Source organism: Salminus brasiliensis, chromosome 19 (genome assembly GCF_030463535.1).
Source record: "Salminus brasiliensis chromosome 19, fSalBra1.hap2, whole genome shotgun sequence".
In the NCBI taxonomy this organism is placed as follows: domain Eukaryota; kingdom Metazoa; phylum Chordata; class Actinopteri; order Characiformes; family Bryconidae; genus Salminus; species Salminus brasiliensis.
Genome location: NC_132896.1, coordinates 10,624,381 through 10,641,946, shown reverse-complemented (window position 1 = coordinate 10,641,946; position 17,566 = coordinate 10,624,381). Strand labels below are relative to the sequence as shown.

Genomic DNA, 17,566 nt, shown 5'->3' with positions numbered 1-17,566 from the left:
CAGTGCAGGCTTTTAGCAAAGCACTGCTGAATTACAAAGGTCACCTTTTGGGATAAAGCTAAGAACTCCACAACATTCAGAAGTTTGTGAACATGTGCATATTTACATTATTAAATTTTCATTTAGTTGTAAGCCTGTACAATTGTTTTTTTCATTAAGATTTTTTTTTCACACTGATCACTATTTTACCATTATCAACATTACACATGATACTCAGGAGATTCTCTGTGTAGGTTTACTGGGGATTTGGATGGTAAATAAAATGGCTATATTTGCATTACAGACATCACAACCCCTAGTTCCTATCACCGGAAACCAGTACGTTTTTCTACCATTTTCTACCTCATAAAACTACTTTAAAAAGAATGTGTATCAATACATTAATTATAGAGAAATTTGAAATCAGTAATAATTTCTGTAATTAATCCTTTAGTTGTAGAGTTTGTCTCAGTGTCTCAGTGTAAACTGGCTGAGTTCACTGCTGCCACCCTATGGTCGAACTCTCTCTCTCTCTCTGTATGTGTGTGTGTGTGTATATATATATATATATATATATGCCTTCACATGCCTTAAGATAATGGAGAAATGTTATAGAGGAGCGAACAGTAAAAATTACATTTTATTTTCGGTAGTAACATTTTAATATCTGCGCTTGAAATATTGTTTATTTGTCTGTAGTTGTAGATAATGTGTTCAATGATGGTCTCCTATTACTATATCATATGATCATACAGCATCATTACACCACTCAGTCTAACTTCAGATTCTTTAAGAATAGACTGCTATTAATAAATCCACACAATCAGTAAACCCTTTCCCCCTCTGACCAACCTCACAGCTAATGAACTCAAACACACCACTTCAACTCTGATCTGCAGGTCAATGTGCAGAGCACACAGAAAACATGGGGTACAGACGGCTGTGTAATGTGGGGGTGAGTCCAGTGCTCTGCGGTCGTTTGTAGAGGTTTGAGCACTCGCGGTAAATTTACGTGTTTAAATGTTTTTAAACATTTTCTTTTTTTTAATAGCCTAACATATTTTTACGTGACAGGAACCCAGTAAAAACAACGCGACGTCGCAACGTCCTGACAACGTAGCACAGATTTTTGCTGTATCGTCCACGGTTACCGCGGCATTGTCGCAACTTTCTGAGTAATAACATTTCAACGTTGTGACAACGTGTAGAGCTCGAGGCAGACAAGGTTTGCGGCACCAAACGACAGGTTTCACAGCGTAGCCGTTTTTGAAGGGAAGTTAACAAAACCTTAACAGGAAATAAAGAGAAATACGGCACCTTTTACGCAAACGTAGAGTGTAACAAAAAAACAAACAAAAAAACAAAAAAGCCCTAAATAAATTATATATATATATATATATATATATATATATATATATATATATATATATATAAACAAAAAAGCCCTAAATAAATTATATATATATATATAAACAAACAAACAAAAAAGCCCTAAATAAATTATATATATATATATAAACAAACAAAAAAGCCCTAAATAAATTATATATATATATATATAAACAAACAAACAAAAAAGCCCTAAATAAATTATATATATATATATAAACAAACAAAAAAGCCCTAAATAAATTATATATATAAACAAACAAAAAAAGCCCTAAATAAATTATATATATATATATATATATATATATATATATATATATATATATATATATATATATATATATAAACAAACAAAAAAGCCCTAAATAAATTATATATATATATAAACAAACAAACAAAAAAGCCCTAAATAAATTATATATATATATATAAACAAACAAACAAAAAAAGCCCTAAATAAATTATATATATATATATATATATATATATATATTATTTAGGGCTTTTTATTTGTTTGTTTATATATATATATATATATATATATATATATATATATATATATATAAATGCAAATCTTCAATTTAATTGTAATATTATTTTAATTGTCATGTATATATACATATTTAAATATATTTAAATTAATTTGGTGAGCACAGTAGAACCTCTGAGTGATTTAAAATGTAGCAAGTTGTTTTAAATGTGATTTAAAATGTAAAGATAATAAATTTAAGCTCTTTTAAGCTTTATCTTCCATGAAGAGAAGGCACATATACACTGTAAATGTACCAGTGTTAAATCAACACTGTTAGAGTTAAATTAGTTACTCATGGTGTTCATTTAACTCTAACTATGTTGATTTAACGCTGGTACATTTACGGTGTAGGCTGCTGTAGATGATGAGCTGGTTTCCTCCCAGTGTGCAGAGCATTAGCAAAGCTGCAGGAACCCACGAGCGATTAGAAAGATATCATAGAGGCCAGGCCACTTAATTCGTCCACCCTTTTTTCTGGTGCGAAAAGTTAAGTGCAGGAGTGCAGGAGGGTCAGCACCTCTGTTGATGAAGGGGGGCCGAAACAGGACGCTGTGTTGACGGCAGGGCTGCGAGTGTGTTGTGCTGGGTTTGTATCCCTTTCAAGCTCTTCCTCTGGGGACCCGGGGGTCCTCCCAGGTGGCTGCTAAATGCTCTGGGAACCGTGTGACATCACTACAGGGGACTGACCTGCACTTATCCCGCTGCCTGGGCAGGTATTGTCCCGACATGTCAAACTGCCAAAGCGCTGGTGATCCTCTTACATCCGCTCAGTCCTTCCACAAGGAGGGGGCAGATGGAGGAGAGGGAGAGAGAGGGAGAGAGAGAGAGAGAGAGAGAGAGAGAGAGAGACAGAGACACAGCACGTTTCTCCTCGCAAAGTGAGCAGAGCGTTTAAGGGGGCACAACAGGGCAGACATCACCAATCAGTATGTCAGTCACATATCTGTTCCTGCTCGTGTTTGTGAAGAACACACAAAAACGCCCACCTTTCATTGTCTCAGTGTGGACCAGGGTGAAAGTGGAGGCTCGAGAAACTTGACTCAGTGTTAAAAGGGTCACTTGTTAACTAACAACATGAGCCCATGTCACCTGTAGGGTGACAGACCGTGCAGTCAAAATAACGACCTCTCCCTCTTTGTTCAGTATGTTCCCATTGCCGTCCTATAGAATTACAAGACTTCCGTGCAGTCACAAGATTACCCATGCAGTCATCGTCTGTTCTCATGCACCTGACTGCAGTCGGGACAGGTAAACAGGAAAGTTAGCCTTGCAATTAAAACCCCCCTGGTATGTCATAGTCCTTTCACCTTACTGCCACGCTAGGACCGTACAATTAACAGGTAATACCCAGTCTCTAATAGAAATTTCATTACAGCTACCAGCTCTTCAAGAGAAGAGCTCCTTTTCAGCAATCAGCGGAACTGCTATGCCCCCTGGTGGCCGAATACCACCATTACGGGGATGCTGTGAAGACCGAATTGAATCCAATTAAATGTGCACCATACGTCCAGGGATTCTGTAGACACCAGCTGAGCTCAGCCAGTGTTTCTACAGCAAGCATAGAGTATTAAAAGGGTAAGTTTGTTGCAGTACAACAAACAACACAGTACTTATTTTGGGAATTAGTTGTTGGGGCATTGCCGTGAGAACTGGAGCGCACAGATGTTGGATCACAAATGCAACTTCAGCTCATTTCAAAGGTACAGGATGCACGATCATTACAGAGGACACAAAGAGCTTCAGTGCTCCACATCCCCCTGTTGGAAAGCTTTACATCCCTCTAGATCCCTCTAGCATGCCATAAACTCTTTAAAAAGTGGAACCAGATTTTCTACAAAAAATACACAAAATAAGTGATTGAATCACATTTTAGGTAAATTCTTATATTAAAAAATCTAAATGATATTGATCACAATTCTATTTGTAAAATCAATCAAAAGGGGGAAACCCTGCAAGGGGGTGAATACTTCTTGTAGGCACTAGTTATCACATTTTGTCAAAAGTAGAATTTGGCACTTGTTCTTAACATTGCATCAATTGGACCAATAGAAATGCTGCAAATGACCTCAAGTCAACTTTTTCCCCTTCTTCTGTAAAGTTGCTACTTTGGAGACACTAGGCTTTTTGTGGGACTGTGACAATACATAAACAAACACAATATGGAACAGTTGATGTTTTCTGTGTACATCTGATCATTATATCTATTAATTGTGCTCCATGTTTTCTGATTGTGTGCTACTTTCAATTCTACAAAATTGCTCGACCCTTTGGCCAAAAAAAATAATGCCTCCCCAAAACACTCCATGCATTTTACAAGTACCTCTGATGCAACTTTTATTGAGGCTCAAGTTTCTTTGGGAAGCCCCTTGCAAAAGGCACTGGTTCAGAGGTAAAGAAATGTACAACAGAACATGAAAATGGGTTACATGAGTACAAAAGAGGGAAACTGACCACAAAAAGAATTTAACCAGAGAAACTCAGATACAGCCCAAGTACAAAAACAGCCATTCTGAGCAACAAGGTACTTGATTCATACATTATTCTGCACCATAGAACGACCACAGATACAGCGAAGGAATCCTCCAGGCTGCTCTGCACTCACACAGAGAGGTTCTCTCCCAGCTGACATTCATATATTTGCCTAAATATCAAAACACTGATTGTAATTCCAGTGAGTCACCAGTCATCTCAACTACCAAAACGATCTATGTGCTCAGAAATGACACTTCCATGAACACGTCCAAAGGTGTAAGCATGCAAACCATACAGGTCTCATCCACAAGTCCCACAATCTCCCTCATTCGTACATATATATATACACACACACACACATGAAAATACTGCTGCAAAAGTGCCAGTGCATCTGAAGAAAAAAAAAATCCCTATTGCTTTTAAACTACATGTACAAGTGCTTTTGCCTGCTATGATGTTGTATGGCAAAATGGAAAATGGATGACTGCCTTTGGGAGAGGAAATAAAAAGAACTGGTCATTTGACAACTTGTCAATGTCTGTGCATAATGCAGAATATCATAAACAATCTGGCATAAAATCTCCAGTAAAGTAGCATATCATAAAATAAATGAATAAAACTATACAGTATAAATGCTATATCAGATTCACCACTATTCCGAAATGGAACAGAATAGATAAAATTAAATAATAAAAGAAAAATCTAAAATACAAAAATATCCATCACATCAGTTTCCAAAGACTGACATTAAAACACTGCTGTAAGTCAGTTCCAACACAGCGTAACGTCCACTGCTTCCTGAAAACAGTTGCTTGGAAAGAAACAAGCAGCAGCAAGGTAAAAACTGAGGCACAGTTTGCAAAACCCTGGAGTTAAAAGCCAGGCTTTGGTGGGTTACATCCACTCCAGTCTGTGAGGAGGCCAGCCAGGCTAGCTGTGGGACACTTCCGCAGGCATGAGGGCCGGCATGCAAAACGAGGAGCGAGAGTCCTGGCTGTGGAGGAGTTTAAAGAGCAGCTCTTCTTTTTCTTGACTGAGCTTATGCATCTGCAGGGTTTGCTTCTCCAGAGCCTCCTGTGTCTCATTCTGCTCCTTGGAAAGTTGGCTGAGAAGTAGAAAATAAAGGAATCAACATGTGCAGGTGAACTAGTAGTGTTTAATGACCCTGCTCCTGGTGACCCACAATAATGCACGATTTCTCTGACTCAGCACACCTGATCCAGTCTATAAACTTGGCTTGTTGAGACAGTTCTACTGTGTTGGGAGTCACTGTACTGTGCTTTTTCCCCATCAAGTCCACATCAAGCTTTCTTTTTATCATTTGAAAAAAAAACAAAAAACAAATCAATCTCATTTCAGCGACAATCTTAAGAGGTGCAGAATATTGAGATGACCAGCAGGTGGTGCTATTGACCAATTCACATTTACCTAGTGGCAAGGGGAATTGGACCCCATTAACCCCTAAAAACAAAAACAGTTGGAGTGCTGCAGTTTGGTGATTTACCTGCCTTACCAATTAATTCAACACAGAAATGATTTTTTTTTTTTAAGTGTATTAGAGCAGCATAATCAGCAAACTGCACTAGACTCTGGGCCTCCAGGACTGAAGCCCTCATTATGATTGCGGTCCTACAGCCACCCAGCAAATCACGTAGCTCTAAAGTATTTCCCTTAAAATCCCAAACACAGACATTCAGAATTTGCATCTTTAGATTTGCACTGAAACTACTTGGCTAATGTGACATCTTTTTTGGTAACACAGACCTGATATATTAGCCTCACAAGTCCACAGCAGAAATCTGTTGTTGTGTCTTTGCTATTCGTTTACATTTGGGGTACGGGGAAACCTGTCTACATTTTTTTTAATCTGTGAACTAATCTCCTCTAATCTCCTGACTGAAGAAAAACTGAAGCAGAAGAAGTACATACTGTATTAGTGTTTGATAGTTTTCTATCCGAACTCTCAGGTCCTCGTTCTGCTGTAGAACCTGCAAAACCTGGTCCTCCAAGGCAAGGTTCTTTTCAACCTGAGAAAACAGCACAGAAGATTTGTTAAACAAGGAAGACAATCAATCAAATCAGGGTGTGTGTGTTGTGATAACTGTGAAACAAAAAACATGTATAATGTATAGTGTAATAAAGAATGTTCTATGGTGATCATTAATATAGAATACCACTTTGCACCACCCATCCAAAGACCAAGAAAAGTCTGGATTGGTGTGGTGGAGTTTTAGCTTGAGGTCTGCTAAAACACCTCAATGGGCTTAGGTTGATTTTTTTATTTTAATCAGGCTCAAGTTGGATCTGGGCTTGTTTTCAAGAGAATATATTAGCTCTCACTTGCACGCACGTGCTCTCGATTAGACAAAACTGTGTTGAAATTTTCACTTATACAGGTTGTGTTTGTGCTTGAATATTACACCTGAGAAGATCTCTAGGTCCAATTAGGTATGATGTCCAGGGTATTTAGCTTTCGTAATTGGAGATTGATAGCCTTAAGAATGCCCATCTTTAGTGAAGTGCTTCAGTTAAAAACAGCTCACTTGTAGTACTTCTCTAAGACTGTTGCTGTTGTTAGGGATTTGTCTATAAATTGTTGAGATGTATGCAATCTATGAGGTGTGCATTTATACATCTGTGCCCGTCTGGTTTGGAGATGCAAACACAAAGGAGGCTTGTTATGCTAATATGAAGTTTGAAATCTCAACACAGTTAGCGTATGCACAACCCCCAACAATAGCAGAACGAAGCATTTTTGCAAGCTAGCACTTTAAATCCAGCCTGAGACAAGAGGAAGAGGTCAGCTGTTTCCATCCTGACCAAAAATGGTGAGTGGGAGTTTATACCAGCGTCTCCATCTGCCGCAGCTTGCTTCCATGCTCCTGTAAACGCTCGCTCTTCATTTCTATGACAATTAGCAGACTCTCTTGCTCCTGCTCCCAGAATTCACCAGGGCTGCCGTGAGTCTAACACACAGAGAGCAAGATAAGCTATAAGCATGTCATTATTTTCTGAATACATTACCCTGTACTGTGCGAGTACTGGCTAAACGCCTGCTCCTACTACCTCTATGTTTCTCTGAAGGTCCCTCTTCAGCGTGGACTCCTTCACTCGCTGTTTCAACTCCGTGAACAGCTTTAAGTCAGCCGTCAGCTCTTCAATCCGCCCCTGTTGAAAGTTCACACAAAGTTCACGCCATGAGATCACATTCAAATGTCACACTGGTATGCGCAAGATACCACACTAAGGTTACGCTGTATGAAAGGTGAACTTAAACAGTCTGTTAGCCTGTTTATTAGTCACATGCTCTACCTTCAGAGCGCCTTCAACTGCCATGTGCGCTTCCTTCAAAGCATGCTTCTCCTCACTGTGCACACGCTCCATCTCTGTGGAGATAATCAATCAGGTTATTCTCTCAGCGCATGTAAATAGGAAACTGTACGCTTGCTGTTAGCTGGAGCTGTATGGGCTCAGACCTTCTGTTTCTCTCTGGTGTTGCTCTGAGGAGCTCTTCATCTGCTTCTCATGAAGAGCACCGAGCTCAGCAGTAACTTCACTCTTCACCTGTTCGTATAATGATACAACACATGATTAATAAAACTACCATCAGAATCCTCAGGCTGGGTTGCTGACTTGAAGCTATCACATCACTTCTCTCAAGATGATGCAAAAGGTAAATATGGCTCACAGCTGGGCTCTTACTGCTAGCCTTAAATGAAGTTGTGGTTTTGCACCGAACAGGAACTGATGAATGTACAATTCAGTACATGTACAACAGCCACCAGTGCCTCTATTAATGTCCCAGGAAACACAGTAAACAGTACCATTGCTTGTACAATACTAACTGGAAAATTATATTAAGCGTACAGTAAAATGGCTACTGTATACTGTGTAACTGTTTGGGTGTGGTCCTTGTTGTTGTTGTTTAACGCCATATCAGCGGCTGAAGCAATATTCATGGCTAAATCCAGATAATCCAGAGTAGAGACATTTGTAATAGCACAGTTTGTAGGCTACATGGTCAAAGTCAACATGTATAGTTTGAATCACACAATTGTACATTGCACGTTTGGTGCGAGCGTCTCAAGGCACGAATTCCTGTAACTATGATGGCAGTGCTTGGTTAAAAATCTCAAGATTCCTGAATGTGAAGCTTCTTAGCCTTGAATCATTAAGTGTGGGGCAATCTAGTAGGATGGGTTTGATTTTTAGTGATGTTCAGTCAAATATCAGTGCTTTGTCTCCCTTGAGAAGAAATTTGTCCTTCAGCCTCTCGTGAGAAGCCTGTTCAGCATCTTGTGATCAACCCCTCTAAATGGAAGAGATCAGGCAGCGTGTTACTGTCCGATTCGTCCCAATAAGATACAGTTCTAGAAAGCCTCTAGAGCTTTCTTAGCAGCCATATCAACCAGCTCATTGCCCATAATTCGTAATGTAATTAACACGATTAACATCCCTGTAAAACCCTGTGCCTGCTACGCAGCAGAGCTGAACAGTGCAGGCAGGGAGGAATGCTGGATTGCTTGCTTTTGGTTTTGCTGGTTGATTTAGCTTTAGTTAGTCAGGTTTTGCTTGGTACGTTTTTCTGACTGCAACAGAGTGAAATGCTTTTGAATGGATATATGGAATGGTTTTGTTAAAGCTCTGGGTGAACAAAACACATCAGCCCTGGGCCATTAAAAATAAAGGTGCTTCAAAATATTCTCTAAGCAATGTCATAGAGGAACCACTTTTGCGTCCTTAAGGAACCATTTGTTTGTCAGAGAGATGTGAGAATGTGCAGAACCTTTTAAAAGGTTTAACAAACTTTCTTTACCAATTTAAAGGGTTTTCACACTCACATCTATTTCAAAAATGGTTCTTAATGGAAGCAATCTATGGCATTTCTCAGACTTTTGAAGCACCTTTATTTATTTTTAAGTGTGTGTGACTGGCAAGGGTACAGCTGACACAAGCAGTACCCAAGATTAGCACCTTCCAGTTTACACTAAAAGGGGATGACTATGACAATATCTATGGGCTTTGCCCATGTTTATTGAGCGCCTACAAGAGTAAGATTAACATAAATAGAAAGAGAACATTCCCTGGATTTTTAGTACTTCAGAAGACCTGTTTTTGGACATTTTGCAGTCTTTACTTTGAGAGTGAATTAAAACTCAAGAAAGCTCATCCAGCTACATTCTTTTAAAGAGGTTTCGGCATCAAACGAAATTTCCAACCCTCCTCCCCACTTTTGCTAAAATAAACAACTAAATCTAAGTTTCCATTTATAAACTGGTCAAATTATAAAGATAAAGTAACTTTAAATGATCTCCACTCCAATAAAACAGCAATAAGTTTGCTTTGGGTTTATTGCTCAAATCTCAACACTAAAGACATCATCTTCCAGTGCATGTGTACAATTGGCTCCTCTCCATCAAGAGTGCAATTGTATCATTTGATAAAGTTTAAGGGCGTAGAATCCGGTTCTTGTCTGCTAATAAAACCAATGGTAAATGCAAGGATATCTGCTATACAAATCCATCAATCAAGGGATTCAAGTATTGCTGCACAGCAAATAAACATGATACCTTTTGTTCCCCTTGTAAAACAAGCTCTATTCCACAGTGTGTTTGCACACATGCACACACACACAGCGCCAGCTCTTTTTACAAGGCCATGAATGGCATGCCTCCCAGCAAACAGGTCTGGCTTTGCTGGTCAGAGGTTGCTACAAGGACAGATGTGCCAAAGCACTTTTTTACTCCAAGCTCTGCTCAGGAGGGAGCAGTAAGAGACATTACCACGGACACGCACAGAATCGGCACTGTTCCCAATGATTCTGTAATGGGAAAGGCATGGCTTGTTTATTAGCAGTGACAGTTTCACAATATATGACCTGCTGACATCATCTGGCATTTGTTCTCTAATCTTTCATTGAAGCTACATGTCCTTGAAAAGAGAGAGGGGGGAAAATGGTTTCCATTCAGAGGCAAGTGGCAGGTCTGAGAGTCTAAATGCCAATTCAGACATGTTTAGATATAAAATGGGGGATTAGACTCTACACAAAAGCGTCTTACCTTCTCAGTGATGCTGTGGACAAGCGTGCAGAGTTCTCCGTGCTGATGGTCCTTCAGGAGCTGCTCTCGCTCTTTACTTGAAGCTGCCAGAACTTTATGCAGAACTTTCAGCTGCTGCTCATACTTCTCCAGAAGCTTCTCTGGACTAATGCTCTGCTCCTCCACAGGGAGCTTTCCTGGAGGAGGGCAACAAACAGCTTTGAGCCTTAACAGACCTAATTTATCTGCTCCATGGGCTAAAAACTCAACCTTCATTAAAAGGAGCAATTTGGCCAAAATAAAAACCCCAAAATGACACAGCTTTCCCCTTTCTCTAAATGTAGTCTATGAGCCAAGACATGTCTGGTGTCCAAAGTTTCCTTCTAACGTAGCTAATAAGTAATGGAACGTATTCCCCACCAACTGGCACTGTGCATACAGCATGCCTAAACCAGCAGACACTTACCTCAGACCATGTTGAGGTGTTTTGTAATCTTTAAAAAATTGTTTGTTTAATGTGATTTCTAATACTGTATATCAATCTATTAAAATAGACAAAAACACAGACGACAACATCCATGGTGTCTGCTATGCTGCATACAAGTGTTATTTATAAAAATGTCATACGATGCCGATAACCATATAAGCAAGTCTACTTGAGATTAACACCTCAATGTGGTTTGAAGGAAGTGTGTGAGGAGTCAACCATGCAGTTTGCAAGATCCCACTATTTATTAGCCACACCATTGTAGTTCCAGTTCAAAAATAAAAAAAGACATGAATGTCAGATATCATGCGATGAAGTATCAGGTAGATTTGGATTTGGCTACATTTGGACTAACGAATGAGGAGGATAAGCAAGTCTCTACATTACTGAACACTGTGCCATCAAAAACTCAACACAGCGCCACAAGGCATTCCTGAGAGACGCAATGCATCTTTCATAAGTCCCATGAAAAATGACACAATAACACCCAGCGAGAGGCGTTCTGGTGTCAGGGAGTGCGAGCGAGAGCTGCTCCAGAACATGAGCGAGAGGAGTCGAGCTAAAAACACAAGTGTTATCCAGTTCTGTTTATTTAAACAAGCTCTTCAGCTGTGTAAAGTGAAATTCTTTAACTGTCGGTGCCTAGTGCACGATCCATACTTTGTTTACGTTACGTGAGGTCAGGTACAGGAAACCACTCACCACTTCCGTCCTGAGCACTGCTGATCTCCTTTAGATGCGTCTCACATTTTGCTTTGTTTTTCTGTGTGAGAAAAACACAAACGCTTGAATGTGTGAGTGCTTGTAACAGTACTACTGTAATTCATATTTCCAACACAATAAGCCATTATTAACCTTGTATCTCCAAAATGGCAATTTAAAAATAATAATAAAAAGAGCTTATTCACTTTTAATTAAAATCAATGCAAGAAGAATTTATTACAATGTATTCTTTTTTTTCAGAGCATTTCTATTGGTCCAATAAAAAGGAACTTTTAACACAATATAAACAAAGATAATAACCAGCCAGATTCAAGTTATGTTGAAAAGTGAAAAGTAACAAACAAGAGAAATGTAGATAATGCGTTTGCTTGACAGATGGATAGGTATTCGTTACACCCCGAACCAGTCTAAAATGATCAATGCTGCAATGCACTAGAGATTACATAATCATGACCTCATCCACAAATTCCTTGCAGTAATACTGCACCTGAGAACAGCACCTGGTTGTCCAACAAATCTCCACCCAACTGCTTATTACCAGTATAGACACCATGACTGCATGTTTGCATGCGAGTTTAAGCATGTTAACTGTGACTTATTTACTTCTTACTATGCTGCAACGACGACAAACAGGGGGCTTACCGACAAAGGCATAGAAATCTATCATAGAATTAACATTTTTGAGGCACTGAAACTGAATTTCTGGGCTGATAACAGAACATTTTACTCATTTACATTAAAAATAAATAAATACATAAATAATCAACAATATAATCCATGAATAATGTGCAGCTAGTGTGAGAGGTTTTAACTGTAAAGTTATGGTAATAATCTAACTTTCCCAATTATTGGCAAGTAACATCTCAGCTTAAATGACACATTATATATAAAATAAACAAACATGCAGCATGCATCAACATCACATATTGGCCAGCATTCAACTTTTGGTAGCCAAGGCTTACCAAAAGTTCTAGAGCTTCTTTGGCTTGTTTTTTCCTCAAGCACCGCAGGACTTCAGACTTCTAAATTGTAATCCCTACATTCATATCGCTGCTGTCCAGTGAAAAAAATGCATCTCCATTTTTGTCTGTTTTTAGTTTTTTTCACTGTTTAAACCCTGTAGCTGACTCTGGGCGAACATACCAATAGAGATGCTCTAAATGACTTGGAATAAACTCTTATTTTACTTCTATTCAAAAGTTAAGCACATTTTTGCCTTCTCCAGTAAAGTCGTTTTGGAGATACATGTTTTTCACTGGACAGCGACGATATTTATAGCCGAACTCTAAATTGATGGTGCTGAAGATCGAACACACTGCATATGTTTGTCTTTCCTGCTCCAATTTTTAAAGGATATATTCTCCAGGAGCCAAGACAGGTGTGTTAGAAAGAAAAACCCCAACATGTGCATTTCACAAGGGCCCAGGCCAGGCTTTAAAACCCACTGTTCTAAGAATACAAGAAATATCAACAGATGGACAAGATGGAAACTCCTGTTAATGCCACGCTTCTTACTGCAGACTGGCTGGCCATCCTAAACTAAACAAGAGGACAATGCGTGAACCGTAGCATATAAACTACTCCAGTGAATGGCTCGGGCCCGAAACAGTAACGTGACCACCTCTCTCCACCCCTCCTTTACCATCGTGTCCATTTTCCACACTTTTTGACTTTTTCCATTTTACAAGCAGTCGTTTATAAAACCAAAGGGAACGCTTCCTCAGTCACCTGGGGGAATGTGCAGTTCAACTGTGAACGTTTAAGGCTTCTCAAGGCCAGTGCTGTTCACAGGTGATTTAATGTTTTGAAGCTTTTCTGCCAAAAGTCAAAAGTCAGGTATACCCACATGGTGTAAAATGTCTCAGAAGAGATCAACTTCACACTGCTTAGTGAGGAAAAGCTGAACTCACATTTTTGTATTTTTCATCTAGGAGACAACTTGCTTTTTAAAAGCACGTACTGGATTACACACCATTTTACATACATAAGACAAATACATTAAATCAATGATACATTTATTTAGTTTCAACAATAAAATGTGGAACAATTACTGCAAATGATCCAAAACTGTTAGCGTTTTGCAAGTCACTGCCCGTGATTAAAACTAGGCATGCTTCTTATGGTCATTGTAATGGTTATCTATGTAGTGCTGTTGTTTTTGAATTGTATCATTTTGTCTCAGACACACAAAAATCTTGCAACCTGTCAAAATTTCATGTACGTCATGAACTGACCAATGCAAAAACGCCTTGGAAATCTTTTTATATTGACTTCCATGGGAAGTTCATACTTTTTTCCTCCTTCTATTCCTATTAAAAAAGCTATTATATACTTATTATTATTAAGTTTAAGTTGATATCTTCAGTTCTGTAATACACAAAACCCTTAATTTAACACAGTTACAGTAGAGCCCTGTAGATTCAACTTTTATCATAATCTTGACCTCAGAAAACAGACAGAGGAATGTGTTTATCCGCAGACCCATATTAAACACTAAAGCTGTGTTTTGGAACTGTGCCCTATCCACTATCCCCTACACACAAAAATCCAGATCACTACATAGAGCACTATTCTAGGGAACAAAATTCAACAAGGTAGTGAGCGATTTTGGACAAGTCATGTGTATGAGCTCACTGCTGTGCGACCGCAGAGTTCATTGCATAAGCAATCTGAATGTTCTCAGTCTTCCTCAGAGAAGCTGCACGCTAATATTACAATATTGCAACAGGTTTTTGGGTATTTCATATCCCCCGGGAAACATGGTTTATAAACTACTTATTGCGGCGCACTGTTGGACTGTTAAAGTGCACTGAACATTTTGCACCATGATTTCGGACACCACTACAAAATGGTGAATGCCGCTTTGGACACAACTTAACAGTTCACTGCATTACATAATTCATACATAAAAATATTCTCCTATTGGATACATTACAAACATATTTGCCTGTTAAATAGTCTAAATAATGACTAGATTTATGAATAATTTGCTGTTTTCCTGCATGTGACCATGGTAAGATCATAGCTTTTCATAGAGTTTCAGCTTTCGCCAGACTTGTCTGTGTTGAACTCAAACTCTGGTCTGCTGCATTAATCAAGTAATCTAATCATGAAAATCTCAGGAGGAGGGGATGAGATATCGGTCAGCAGATTCACGTCTTCCATAGAGACGTTTTGAATAGACAAACCATGCAAAAACTACAACCGGAATCCAGATTTCTAAAGATTTCTAAAATCACAGCACTTACTATAATATGTAAAAGCTATCTTACTTTTGGAAATGGCACAAAAATAGAGCATGAATGAAAAACTCGGCCAGGGACTGTTTTAATGACCTAAAGCAGCTTAAACCACAACAAGCCATTCCACATTTGTCGGCCCTCTGAAGCAGGGCACCAAATGTTCTGCTGCGTTAATGAACCCTTGGCTTTATTACTTGCTGCCCTACATGCGTTTGTGTGTTTTTATGTTGTTCTGAATGAAGCGTGCCTCTCCAGCCTCAGCCTTTGGAGATTTTCACACTTCTCCAGTTGCTCATGTCAACCACACACCCACATGGCTTCGTGAGGAACTCAGCCTGGATGGTGCCTGTATGTGGGTCACGTCAGAACTTGCACAGAAGTACTGAGGCCAGTGTGTCCGTCAGATCCAACACGAGTTATTATAAATCTGCCAACAATCTGGGCTAATCAAAGCTTTCCAGAGCTTTCGCTGAGGCTAGGACTTTAGAACGGAAAGCGTGACTAAAACGATTTGTTAAAATTGGGAAGTTCACTAGATGAGCTAGTGGAGTAGTTTAAAGTCATAGTCCAGTAAAACGTACACACTACAGTGGTGAAATAATGACAAGGAGAAGTACAGGCATCAAGCATGAGTAGAAGGTTACTCAGAGCTCCCTATTGAACAGCACAGCAGTTACACTTCAACTGCTATTCTTCTCTTTTTAGATCCTTCTGGTCGGAGATAAAGTGAAAAGGCTGCAAATCTCAAAGCAACACAGATTAAGGTCACCATCAAATCACAAAAAAAAAAAAAAGATAAATTAGCTGTAAGTGACTAATGAATAATGTAAATCCCTCTGATTTCAATATACTTATATATTTTTCAGAAAATACTCAGGAAAGCAAAATCCATCAGTGTTCATGTAGCTACCTGTTAACTCTTCAAATTAAATAAAATAAGTGAAGATTTGCAACAAGCTTCACTTATTTTATTTAATTTGAACTTTTCTGCCTTAAAATAAACCAATAAAAGACAGAAGTCCTAAATATCCTGTAGCCAAGCTGCTCAGAGTGTTACAATCTGGCCCCTTAACTTCAGGCTAACGGTCTTTAATAATAAAAGGCGGAACAAGAGATGGGTCGCCTTGTGCTGATTTATGCGGAAATTATTTAGAAAATTAATTATTATTTTTATTATTTTTAAGTTAAAAATGTGCAAAACAAATGATTACAACTTCCAAATCCATCAAGCTCACAGTCTGCACACCCAGCATCTGTTTCTCATTAAAACGTTCACAACTCGAGACAGACTTGTCTGAAATGGCCATGTCTGTGCACTACACATACACACACATACACACACACACACATCACATGAGAAAGGAAGTGGACTAGGAGCTCAGATGAAGATGAAGGTGAAGATGAAGCAGTAAGTCCCTGTAATGTCACAGTAGTGTCAGCTCCACACTCCACAGCACACTTGAAGTCTGTCAGCTTCTCATTCAAGCTCTGGGATGTGAGCTGAGCTGTGCAGCTGGACGGAAAGTGAACAACCGAAGGCTGAAGTTTTTCAACTCACCGTTTTCTGCTTCCTCTGACAGGCGCGGACACACGGCTTGCTGTTGTGGCAGCCCATGCTTTCCTCTACCTGCTGTCTGTAAGCGAAGCAAGGCGCGTGAGGCAGAAGAGCAGCTCGGGCTACTGAACCCTGAAACCCTCACAACCTGAAAGCCTGCTACTCGTGAACGCGCAGCAGCACTGACTGTAACCGAGGGGCGGGAACGCGCTCTGCCCTTCTTTAACCTGTATCCTGCTAAAACACGGAAACGCCAGCAGAGTAAAGGGTTTTCAGTTTCACATGGCGAAAACAGAGAGCACAAAGACAAGGTTAGCATCCGACTATCTTGTGAAAAACAGTTCTTTTAAAGTTCCTTTGATTGGACGTTGTGGGATTTGAATTTTACCTTAATCTCTGTTAAAGCGGCGCAGTGTCTTTGTTCCCGTAGGAAGTAGCTAGCTAGCACCTGGGGGGTGTTTACTTATACGAAAGGAGAGGAATGATCATTTTAATTAATTTGTTTCGTCCAGGGAAAAATCGCGACGAAAATGTATCGATGTCCACGAACTGACTAACTCGACGTCATTGCACAATTGGCTTTATTACGCAATCAGACGTCATAAACTAGTTCGTTCCCATCATTGACTGTATCTGGTTCCTATTCAGTCACCATGCAGTCTCAGTAATTCACCACCTGCCATATAAATGTTAAAACAGTCAAGCTACACAGTACTGTGCACAAGTTTTAAGCACCTAAAATGAGTTAAAAAAAAGTTCAAAAGCTCCTTCTTTTAGCAGCAAGTGTTTTTTTGCTCAGTAAACACTAATGTTAGAATAAATACAAATAACATACAGAAATGAGTGGTTTTATGTTACTGCGTTTATTAAAACATCTCTAAAGCTAGTATTATTTATAGTTATTGTCCAACACCTGGTTTGGCAAATCAGTGCTTAATGGTGTTAAATGAGGTGAACTGGTGATGGAATGCGGAGAAAACTGGAGCCAGGCTTTTTTTTTCACGCCTTTAAACAAGCTTAGAAGATCTCAACTACTTTCTTCAAAATGAGACATACTTCTACTTTTTAAAAATTTTTTTTTACAGTATTTATGTGTATCTGCACTTGTTTAATCTGCAGTTTCTTCAAGCAAACCCACTCTTATTGTCT

The 17,566-nt window shown here is 39.1% G+C and overlaps 1 protein-coding gene across 1 annotated transcript; it reads right to left on the bottom strand.

Moving 5' to 3' along the window:
* Positions 1-4,247: 4,247 nt before the first annotated feature.
* ccdc69 (coiled-coil domain containing 69) lies at positions 4,248-16,628 on the bottom strand. The gene is made up of 9 exons (XM_072663625.1): positions 16,421-16,628; positions 11,600-11,660; positions 10,432-10,607; positions 7,849-7,936; positions 7,685-7,758; positions 7,439-7,540; positions 7,219-7,338; positions 6,302-6,399; positions 4,248-5,477 (listed from the first exon to the last, which is right to left on the bottom strand). The coding sequence occupies exons 1-9, from the start codon at positions 16,475-16,477 to the stop codon at positions 5,303-5,305; spliced, it is 951 nt and encodes a 316-aa protein (XP_072519726.1). The 5' UTR covers positions 16,478-16,628; the 3' UTR covers positions 4,248-5,302.
* Between the last annotated feature and the right edge of the window lie 938 nt (positions 16,629-17,566).